The sequence below is a fragment of the Protopterus annectens genome, chromosome 3.part0 (assembly GCF_019279795.1).
Source record: "Protopterus annectens isolate FY-2018-M chromosome 3.part0, PAN1.0, whole genome shotgun sequence".
In the NCBI taxonomy this organism is placed as follows: Eukaryota; Metazoa; Chordata; order Ceratodontiformes; family Protopteridae; genus Protopterus; species Protopterus annectens.
Window position 1 is genome coordinate 457,083,275 of NC_056731.1, and position 12,193 is coordinate 457,095,467.

At 42.2% G+C, this 12,193-nt stretch overlaps 1 protein-coding gene across 1 annotated transcript in view; it reads left to right on the top strand.

The window, feature by feature from the left end:
* The window catches only part of SIRT5 (sirtuin 5), a 615,922-nt gene extending 615,249 nt beyond the window's left edge, over positions 1–673 (top strand). Inside the window, exon 10 of the mRNA XM_044064885.1 lies at positions 279–673. Coding sequence (XP_043920820.1) covers positions 279–354 — 76 coding nt within the window. The 3' untranslated portion in view covers positions 355–673. The remainder of the gene's footprint in view (positions 1–278) is intronic.
* The last annotated feature ends 11,520 nt before the right edge of the window (positions 674–12,193 follow it).

Below are 12,193 nucleotides of genomic sequence, written 5' to 3' on the forward strand. Positions count from 1 at the left end.
ATGTAATATAAAAGTAAGCCATTTTTATAGGCATCCTATTTATATGAAGATAATTCATAGAATCAGTTAACTATATACATTATTTAAACTAGAATCATAATGTTTTTTAAAGTGTTAAACTGTGTAACTTTACAGCATTGCTTTAAGTGCCACTCGGGTAATTAACAGGTTAAGATCACTACTCAGAAGTAAGTAGTGGTCATTTTGTACAGCACTTCGGTTAATTTCACATCTTTGCTGGATTTGTTTGTAAACTTTGTTACTGTTCTTTCTTTCAGATTTCATTTCCAAGGTCCTTGTGGCTCCACCCTTCCAGAAGCTCTTGCTCGGCATGAAACTGAAGTTATTAATTAAAAATACTGGCAAAAATTGTTGGTTTTCAGAAGTACTTTTGGGAAGAAACTAAAATCAGATGCATTCTGTGTAACTCAATGCTAGCTCAACAGATAAGTTGTTTTAAATGTTGCACTTTAGATACGCAATGTTATGAATGTGCTACTCACTTGAGGGCCATGCTTGCCTTAAGTGATGGTAGTACAGTGTCAAAGCTGGTTACATTGTTTCATTATGTCTGTGACATGGTATGACACCCCTTTGTTATGGCCTTGACTTTTATTTTTTGTCAATGTACAAATTGTTTAAAAGAAGAATGTATTAAATTGTATACATAGTAGTAGTAGTGTTTGGGTTGTTTTATTTTTCTTTTTATATTCCCTTTTCTCCTTCATAGTCTACCTGGAAGGCTCTTCTGGCCATATCCAATTGGCCCATTTGTTCAGTGATGGCAGGAGCTGGGCAGTCCTGTGCCAGGCGAGAACCATGTTAGCCCAGTCCTTCCAGCCTAGGAATTCCAGTCAGCTCATTCACTAGTCAGGTGATAGGGGGTTTACCCATTTTGATGGTCCTGCATGGCATCTATCTTCTCCAGCAACAGAGCACCCCCTCGCCTTGCTTCACCTCTTCTGAGCTTGGCTATTAGCTGCAGTGCAAGGGGAAGCATGCCTCCACACAAAATTCCCTCAGCTTAGTGTGAGCCTGTACTCAGCAGCACAAGCTTGCTAGATTCAGGCTGGACAAGGTCTAACACCATTTGATTTGGCAAGGATGGGTGAAGCAGCAATGGATGCTCACTCCAATCCTCCCACACCAGCTCCTACAGGCATCTGAGTTGCACTTTGAACTCTGGTCCCTTGCAACATAGTCATGTTTTTATCCTTCTGTGCCTTGGAGCTGGCTGCTGATTTTATTTTTCAAACATTTTATGGCCCTTGGTATATTCAGTTGTTATGGTAGTAAATTTTTCCTTGAAGTAAAGCATTATACTGAAAGATTTGACTTCAGTCTGTAGTATCTATGTACTTTCAATTGGTTTGATTGTTTGAGAAAGAAATTTTGTCCGACAGCATGGTCAGACCTTCACCTTGCATGTATGGTAGCAGCTGATTTATCTACAAGCATTAAAGTAGTTTGTGCATTTCTATCTAGTCTGTCCAAGAAATGTAGGGTATATTACCATTACCTGTCCTTACCTGCTAAAGAATCTTCTATACATGGACTTTTAATTGAAAATTGTACATTTACAAAAATATTATGACTGTTATAAAGCAATAGCTGCAGGTGGTAAATGTTTGCATTAAGAATAAATTGAAAGCGATAGATAGTATTTTGTTCATACTAAAAATATTCATCTACAGTTAAAATGCAGTTTTTGGGAATTTTTTCACATCCTACAGCTCGGTATAAAAGTACTTATTTTGGCTGGTTGACATCTGACATACCTAAAATTTTCATGGAATTTGTAGTTGCAAGTTTCTTTTATGCTTGTTTTGCAAGGGAGTGGGATGACAAGTCCACTTGCGTTGCCCTACTGTATAAATATTCTGAGTGTAAGATTGCACAAACGCAAGAAAAATGTGGTTTTCACACAAAACAAGTTTTTCTTTTTGACAAAAATAGACACATGCAAGGTTTGACAAGACTAGAATTCACCAAACTGTTTTAAGTGACTTGAGATTTGACTGCTATAGCTGGTTGAAAGTCTGTACATTACAATCCATGTCTTTTACATTTACCCCATGTAAATTACCATAAATGAAGAGAGAAAAAATTATGCTGCTTTGGGGTTCACTAGATCTGCACTTTCTGTAGTTCAAACATCCTTCTTCATGGTATAGAAGAATGAAGCCCTGACTACATGCTAAATGACGAACTTCGGTGCTGGAGGAGCCAGGCATTCGAAGATTGGAATAAGGGTACGGTCCCATCTCTCCCATCCTGGGAGAGGAAGACAGCTAGGCCCATTGCTGCACTGACACGTAGGATAGACTGCCAGTGTATAACCAAGACAAGGTAATGCCTAACCACCAAAAGGACCATGGTGTGAGTTATAGTCAGGACATCAAGGCATGGTATATGCAATAACATGTACAGAGACTAGTATGTCAATGTGAAATTATCAGCTGCCACAGGAATGAGTGGTCAGGGAAGGAAAGATTTTATTGGCTGTTACCATCCAGGGGAAAGAAATGAGCCAGTTAGCAGTCAGTGAGGGAATGGATGGGCTGTTGGTCACAGAAGGGCTGATTGATAGAAATCTTGGAAGAAAAAAGGATCTAAAAATATATGTATCTGCCTACTTCTATAGGCTGGAGAACTCCTAAAACATTGATGTAATAAATACTCAAGTTTCAGATAACTGGAGGAACATTAGCTTCCTGCGGCATTCAGGGCAGTGTACCACCTTCATCTATATAGTGGGGATAGAGCAACCTTTTGCTGCCTTCTTACCAATAAGAGTATTTTCATTTTCTAAGGATCTGATATTGTAAGCCTTTGCTAGTGGGTGTTCAACTGGGATCTACTTTATAGAGCTGCTGCACTTGCAGACATTTGTATTCTCTATCAGCACGCACAGACATCAGAAACGTACTGGGAGAGTACATCTGGCCTTTGCATTTGCCAAGTTACTGCAGTTTTCTGCCACTTAGAGTTTGGATCTTAATCTTAGGTTCATAGGTTCATACTAGGCTATCTGCCCGAGGGCATTTACAAGCCTAGCCCATAGTTTTGTGGCTTACACCACCCCTTTAGTATGGGGAACTATACCCATTATTTTGCTGTGCCTCTGTCGAGCAGTGACACTGAGGTAATCCCTGGGGTATATCTGCGATCTCCCATCCATTGGTCAAGATTTCTCTTGAACAAGGCCAGCGAGGTGCTCTGCCTCTTAAAGATTGTTATAGAAAAGGTCTTGCATTCAGTGCCTGTAATAGTCAAGCCATTACATTATTTTGTGCTGTCATGATAATGAGCCAAAACCCGCACAAGAACTGCTTCTACTATTAGAGAAAAGAGCACAGTTTCAAGAACTGCCACAGGTGCCACCATTTCAAATAGTTACCAGAAGACATATGAGACGGAAACTTCAGCTTATGTAATGTGTCTCGATGGGAGGTTTTGAAAGTATTCACAACCGGGATTGTTAATCATGTCCTTTACATAGTCTCAGGATCGTGCTGGAGAACTTTAAGAAGATAAAGGATACAGAGGAAAGTTATTAGCCACACTGTGCTGAAGTTAAGTCCAGCTGCAAAATGGCTTTTTTGACCCTCACTAGCGCCTTCTCATCTAATGAAGTCAGGATACCTCCCACCTTCCATCTTAACAGTTGATGAAACACATGAGTGGTGTACACTGGCAACCCCTTTTGGGAGTGGATTTCTGGATGTCATCACTACCCTCCCCTCATTGAAAGAGCTAGAGCTTTTTTCTAACCCATCATTTGTCTAGAGATGGTTCCGTAAGTTCCCCTGCAGGTGCATTGTGATTGCACTAAGCACTGAAAACTTTTTTTCCCCATGCTTCCCTTGAGTCTATCAGGGCTCAGTGGGCAGAATGTGGGTGAGCAAGTAGGCATCCCTGTCAAGATCTTGCATGTCCTGATGTTTATCGTGTTTCACTGCTGCAGTCATTACACTTGGGTTATCCTGCCGTCAGGCGGTCCCACAGTCGGCCAGAGTTCCAAAGTCTTGGTTCGGCGTCGGTTGCTGTCGCTTCTTCCCTGACGTCAGTGCGCCAGGGGTATATAAGATGCAGCCAACGCCATTTTCTTCAGTCTTTCTTGCCGCGTGGTGCCCGAAGCAAAAGCAGTTCGCAAGTGCCAGTCGGCCAACTCCTGAGATTTTCAATTCGAATTTCAGAACCGAAGTCTTCAATAAAGCTAAGTACCCTGTTGGGGAAACTTTTTCTTGTCTCAGACCGATGTCAGTAAAAGTTAATAATTGTATTTCTTGTGGGAAGCAAATACCTCATAAGGATTTTCATTATTACTGTATTCCATGCCTAGGCCCAGACCACAACGTCACTAGTTGTCGGTTTTGTGCTAGATTTAACAAGCACACTATTAAACGTCTGTTTGACTTTGCTCACCATTACTTTGGCCGAAGGTTCAATTAAACCATGCCGTCGGAACAACGACTACCGGAATACACAAAAAACGCAAAGACAAGGATAAGGACAGGCATGCGAGGCCCAAAACTGACTATGAAGCCTCTTCTGGGCCAGTTGCCGGTTCTCAGTGAGGCACTTTCGCAGCCCCTGACACCTGCTACCTCAGAGCCACAGGCTGCTTCCGACTCCCACGTGGAGATGTCTAGGCCTCTGGAAACTCAAGGTATTGGGCATACAGAAACTAACCCCTCAGATGGGTCCGGAGCCGCTAAGCAGGCCTCGGCTTCTGTGGGTGTTTTCAGACCTTCACAACTTGCCATTAAATCTACAGCCAAGTCTAAAACTCCATTAAAGACAAAGAAGCAAGTACAGCATTCACCTCGACAGGCCTCCATGCCTAAAAAAACAGATGCTTAAAATGGCCGAAGACTTAATTACTCTGATCAGGGGTTCCCATCCCCCTCCAGATAAAAGGCCTAGGCAGGATACAGACTGATTCCTCTGGCCAGGTTTCCATTTCTTCTGATTCCTCTTTAGATCAGGGATACTCTTTACCTCCCTATGAGGACTCTGATGCTGAAGAATCAATTCCTTCAGCCTCTCCTCCTGAAGATTACTGTTTTGGGGAAACTTTACATACCATGAGGGAGCATTTCCATTGGGAGGGCCAGGATTACTCAGAATCCAAGAAAAGGCTCAGACTTTCTTTTATTGCATCAGCACAGACCCCTTGCTATTCCGCCAGTGTTAGATATTGTGGATGATGTGTTCTCTGAATCCAGTTTAAATCCTGATTCTTTGCCCCCTGCTCCAGTCAAACCAGACAGGTACTACAGAGTCCCTGACTCTCACAAATTTCTTTATAAAAACCCTGTTGCTGACCCAGAAACTATTTCCCAGGGTCCCAAAGGGGTAAAGGCTACCACAGCTAAAAATCCAGTTTCCTCTGACAGGGATTCTAGAGCATTAGACAGATGGGGGAAGAAAGTTTATACTTGCAACTTTAACAGTGAGGACTTTAAATTGCCAGTTTCACATGCTTAAATACCAACAATATTTAATGTCTCTGTTAAAACAGAAAATGCTTACAAGTTCAGAACATCCTGACTATAAGGAAATGCAGGATTTATTGCATGCAGCTGAACAAGTGGGAAAACCTACTCTGCTATGTGGTTTTGATTCATTAGAGGCTTCTTGTAGAGCAGCAGTTACAGGATCTGTGATACGAAGGCATGCTTGGTTAAAAGAACAAGGTTTACCTGATCATGTTGAGGCAAAATTATTGGATGCTCCTTTACAGCAGGATATTTTATTTGGTGTTGAGGCAGAAGAGGTATTAAAGAAAATGGAGGATAAGGCAAAATCTGTGCAAACAGTGAAGGATTTCTTACAGGTACAGCCACCTTGATTTAGCAGAAATTGGCCGTCCAAAAATTGGTCCTTTCCAGTGTCAGACAGACCACAAAGAGGCAGATACAGACACCCAAGAGGCAGATCTCAGCCCCAAGGCTCTTTTAGACCACGACAGTGGAGTGCTTCAAACCCAAAAGGAGGAGAAGACAAGTCACAACCTTATAGGAAACAGTCCCAATGACTTCTCCCTTCAAATGCCAAGCACTTACCTTTTGGAAGCTCCCTTAGGGGGAAAGTTAGCACTTTTTTCACAAAATTGGCATATAATCACCCAAGACAAATGGGTTCTGAATATTGTGTCTCAAGGTTACAGGTTCCACTTTCACACTCTACCAAGGCTAAAAGGAATGCCAGACCTGCCACCAAATCAATGGGCAGAGGCACAAAAAGAAATTACAGCCCTCATGGACATGAGAGCTATTCAAAAAGTGCCACAACAGGAACAAGGACAAGGATTTTACTCAAGACTTTTCCTGGTCCCCAGAAAGGACAAAGCCTGGGACCCATACTGGACCTTTCTACTCTAAATACTTACCTGGATGTTCCGAAATTCAAAATGTTGACTCTTCAGCAGCTTCTTCCCATGCTGGGCAAGAAGGCTTGGCTTGTTACTTTGTACCTCAAAGAGGCATACCTGCATGTCCCTATCGGACAAAATTGCAGAAGATACCTCAGATTCATAGCTGGTTCAATGCATTGCCAATTCTCTGCACTGACCTTTGGCTTATCTACTGCGCCCAGGGTCTTCACAAAATGCCTGGCACCAGTATTTGCATTTTGTAGACAAAAAGTATTTCAAATATATCCATACTTGGATGACTGCCTTATTCAAGCAGAGAGCAAGGACATTCTTCTAAAGCATCTGGCATTTGTAAAAATTTGCTAATTTGCCTAGGGTACACAGTAAACGAAAAGAAGTCAAAACTAATGCCCTCACAAGAGATAATATTCCTGGGTGCCAGCTTAAATACGACGGCCCAGATGGCTTATCTCACGCCAGACAAGCAAAGACAACTGACTCAGTACTTTCAATTGATGGCAACAAAAACCCAACTCCCTGCAAGAAAAATTCTGCAGGCCTTGGGGTTCATGGCATCCTGCATACTACTAATACCATATGCCAGACTGCATATGAGAAAATTACAATGGTACCTAAAAAGTGTTTGGACTCAACACTGTCACAGTTTGGAAGCAGTAATACCACTTATTCCCTGCCTACAACAGGAGTTTCGATGGTGGGCACAGGCATGTCACCTCAACAAGGGACAGCCTTTCACTCTACCCACAGCCAGGCATACACTAACAACAGATGCTTCGGATTACACCTGGGGAGCACACATGGCAGGAAAATGCATTCAGGGCAAGTGGGCCGCAGACCAAATGCATCTTCACATCAATCAGAGATGCTAGCTGTACAAAATGCCCTAACAGCTTTCAAGGACCTTCTGTATCCAGGACAACTATTACTAAAGACAGACAACACCACAGTTATGTGGTACATAAACATGCAAGGGGGCACTCATTCTTATCCCCTCTGCAGACAAGCCATGACCTTGTGGAACACTGCTCTAACCTATCAAGTTCATCTGCAAGCACAATTCCTGCCAGGAAAGAAAAGTACTCTGGCAGACGACTTAAGCAGAAACATCATGGATCCTCACGAGTGGAAATTAAATCCACAAGTATTCAGCATGATAACACAAAAATGGGGGAGCCCAGACATAGATCTTTTTACCTCCCCAATGAATTGACAACTACAGAATTTCTGCACAAGGACTTACCCACACACAAGCATGGAAAGTGGATGCTCGCTCGTTCAGCTGGAAAAGCCTAAAAGTTTATGCCTTCCCACCACTGCCTCTCCTTTCAAAGGTACTCCTAAAAGCCAGACAAGAAAAGCCAAAAATGATCCTGATTGCCCCAGACTGGCCACGCCAGCACTGGTACCCAATCTTAAAGAACTTAGCTCAAGGCCCACCATGGATTTTACCTCAAATTCCACATCTTCTGACTCAACAAAACAATCAGATCCTGCACAGCCAACTCAAAACCTTAAACCTGGCTGCATGGCAGATTCCTTAGTCAAGCAGACGACATCTCTCTAAAGCTGTTATGGATGTCATTTTGGAGGCCAGGAGGCCTAGCACCACGAAATCCTATTCAGAAAAGTGGAAGAGATTCTGTGCCTGGAACCAGGCTCAAAGCTTTGACCCTCTTGTCCCAAATATTCCTCAGATATTACAATACTTAACTGAGATGCTGGACAAAGGCGTATCCTTTTCATCCATTAAGATCCATGCCTCTATCTTGGCTCATTACAACACAGATCCTCCTATTTTCTCTCCTCCATTACTAAAACAGTACCTCAGAGGGGCTAAAAACATAAGACCGCCCCGGAGAGCACCAACACCAACTTGGGACCTAAAAATTTTTTCTTGAAAAAAACTAACTTTACCTCCTTTTGAGCCAGCCAATTCAGCAGAATTAAAATGTGTCATGGAAAACTGCTCTGCTTCTGGCAATAACCTCAGCACAAAGAGTCTGAGTTACAGGCACTAATGGCAGTGGAGCCTTTCATCATTTTTCACCAAGACAGGGTTTCTTTAAGAACAAACCCTTCATTTATGCCAAAGGTGGTCTCCAGTGTGGCTCTTAACCAAACTATTCACTTGCCAACTTTTTATCCAAATCCCCAGAATAAAGGGGAGAGACTTCTGCATTCATTGGACATACACAGACAGCTACGTTTCTGCTTGTACAAAACAAAAGCTTTCAGGAAAACTGAGCAATTATTTGTAGCGTATGCTGCAGGATCACAGGGAAAGGCTATTTCAAAGCAGACCATTTCAAGGTGGATAGGACACTGTATCCGTTTCTGCTACACACAGCATGGGAAAACTGTACCTAGCAACATTAGGCCACATTCCACCAGGGAAACAGCCACTTCAACTGCCTACCTTAGAGGAGTACCTACCAAAGATATCCTGGAAGCTGCAATTTGGAGTTCAGTGCACACCTTTACCAAGCATTACCACTTGCCTTTTTATTCTAAATCCAGAGCTGGCTTTGCCACTGCAGTGCTGCAGGGCCTCATAGCCACCCCAAATCCTCTATAGAACCAGCCACCCTACCTCAGCTTTGGGATTCAACCCAAGTGTAATGACTGCAGCAGTGAAACACGATGAACATAGTACAGTTTTGTACCTACCATAAATGTAGATGTTCGAGAGTATTCACTGCTGCAGTCTGGGTTACCCTCCCTCCATCCCCTCTTTCTTACCTGGGAGTTATCTATACCTTTCTACCCTATACTACCTATGTGGTGTATTTGCTGGTAACTGAAGGTTTTGGTTTTACTTTTTATGTATGTTTTATTAGCAAATATGTATTGCCTACCTATTTGGGGGTATCTGACATCTGGGGCAAGAAAAACTGAAGAAAATGGCGTCGGCTGCCTCTTTTATATCCCTGGCGCACTGATGCCAGGGAAGAAGTGACAGCAACAGACGCCAGACCAAGACTTTGGAACTCTGGCTGACTGCGGGACCACCTGACGGCAGGATAACCCAAGTGCAATCACTGCAGCAGTGAATACACTCTAACATCTACATTTATGGTAGGTACAAAACTGTACTTTCTCAGTATCAGACCATTTGTTGTATGGCAGGGCATGAGTCTGTGAGTGGCTATTATGGAATACTGACTGCCTGCACTTTTTTGAGCACTGGCATTTCTTGTCCCACTTCTGTTTGCAAGGTGTGCTTCCCAGTTTGTGTCCTATCACTGACTCTCAGTACTTGTGTGTCACACATTCAGTCCCACATGAGGCTGCCAGGCATGGGGCTCACCCATCCTTGAATATCTATTCGCTTTCCTAAAAGTGTACTCAGACGGTGTAAAACCCTTTGTTATTGTAACATATATGGTTTGTTATAGCAGGGGAATCTTTTGCCTCCACTCTAACCCATTCCCATGGGAGAAATTCCCAGACTGATGAGTGCTGTGTGGGCCAAATGATTTTCTCTTGTACTGTGTTGGAAAGTACATCCCTAATCCTTTGGTACCACCTGTCCAGATTCCAGTTCTCTCTGCGGATCAGGCAGTAGAAAATCTTTCAACCCAACCTGAGCATTGGTTTGGGAAGAACTATTAAGATATCCTTGACTTTTTTTCATTGGGCTTACTTATAATCTGCTCTAAATTTGATTGCATTGACAGTATGACTGTGGTAGCAGTCTCAGGAAAAGACTGCATGATATGGGCTCTACCTCCGACATAAGTTTATACAGACCATCTCAGATGCCCTCTCTAGAGAAGATTCATTTTTGAGCACATTTGTCAGGATCAAGGTGAGGATATCCAGAAGCAGACTCTTCAGTCTACTTGAACTGATCAGAGATGTACGTATTGCAGCCAGTCTATAAGGGGCCAGATTGCCACCATATTTTAGACCAGAATGATGCATCTAATTAGGTGATGTTTAAGAATATTTGTTTGACAGAGAGATTTCTGCCTCTTACATTTGCTTATTCAGGAGCTGTGCTCTCATATTCTCACTTTCCAGTTATGCTACCTGCAACATCATGCCATCTCAGAGAAAAGGGAATAAATTAATATTGTTTTTCTCTGAGCTAGTGCAACCTCTGGGAGAGCATATTAAAGACCAGGGCTGTGAGTGAAATACACCCACTTACAATGGTACCAAAGCAGTTTAAATTTGAGTTTTGCTGTGCTTTAATTGTTGTGCTCACTTTGGGTGACAGCAGCCACTAATCAATAACCAGGCATTATTACAGTATTTTTTTTTATCATTAGAACCAGATCTTTACTGTGGTAAAAGGCCTTTAATCTTAGCCCTTTTTATAATTTTTCAGCTCAGGTCATCTTTACTAACTGAGGAGGACCATCAAGCATCAGGTAATGTTGCTTCCTTCTGCTATGCTATCTAAGTCTTTATGTGAGTGAGCCCACCAGCCAGACAACCAGAGTCTTGACTGCAGTCCAGGGATGCCCGAGGAGAGGATGATGTATTCATGGCTGGTACATTGAAGGTTTTCAGGTTGTTCACTTAGGGGCCAAGTCACCCCAAAGAGCTATTCAGACAGGCCCAGAATCTATTTGCCAAGTGGTCCACTGCCGTTTGTTTCTTGTTCCAAAAGGGGATCTAGTTCCCTTCAAGTCCATACAGTATGTCAGGATTCAGATGGCAACTCTCAAAGCATCATGTCCTTGCTGTCATTTGAATTTTCCCACTGGCTATGATGGATGCCTTCAGGCACATCGTCTTGGATTTACACGGGATGTTCTTAGTTTCACTGTGGGTCAGCACCATTTTTTTATTTCATACTCACTGTTTAGTATTCCCTTTTCACATATAACCACAAAAATTCAGAGAATGGTGCCCAAATAAATCCAAAAGTACAAAACACAAATCCAAAAGCAGCTGGGGATGAAGCTCTCTTAAAAAAAGCAAAATGCAGTAACAAAAGTCCAAACTGGGAGTAAACAAACATGGCTCTCTTGATATTAAATAAAAGACAAAACTTTTATTCCAGTACAAACTAGTGAGTGCTTTCGTGCCTCCTGGCACTTCTTCAGACAATGCAAACACTAAAAAAATCTAAATAAAAAGGAGTTGCCTCACCCACATTATTTCACAGCAACCAATCGTATATCTTCAGCAATTAAAATTCATCTGCTGACAATAATCAACAAATGTAATGTGAAGTCAGACTTCAGATATCAACTAGCTTAGGAAATCCTTACATACAAAATAGAAAGTCTGAAATTACACAAAAAATAAAATAAAAGCATTAATTTTCACTGTCACTATCAGCAACTATATAATAACCATACAGAGAAATGATGGCAGCAAACACCAGTCCTAAAATTTTTACTTTCTTGCATATAAAACTACTGACATCAACTTTTTCACAGTTGTAATATTAGAGTAGACCAAAAGATGGCAGTCATGTACTCCATACAGAAATGTATTCCAAAATTCCTAAGGCAAACAACTAATACTCACATATAGGTTCATAGGTAGGTACTAGGCTATTGGCCCTAGGGCCTATACAAGCCTAGTCAAAAAGGTACCCTGGCTTTCGCCACCCAAGAAAATTATTTTCCTGTGCCCCTGTCAAGCAGAACTACAGAAGTGATCCCCGGGGTGAATTTCCTATTACCCATCCAATCATCAAAATTTTTCTTGAAGAGTGCTAATGAGGAGCTCTGTTTGACATAGGTAGTCTGTTCCAGAGTATGGGAAGTCTCTGGGATAGGAATCTATCCCTCCAGCATGTTCTGTTTATTGTGGTGACAAGGTTTAGGT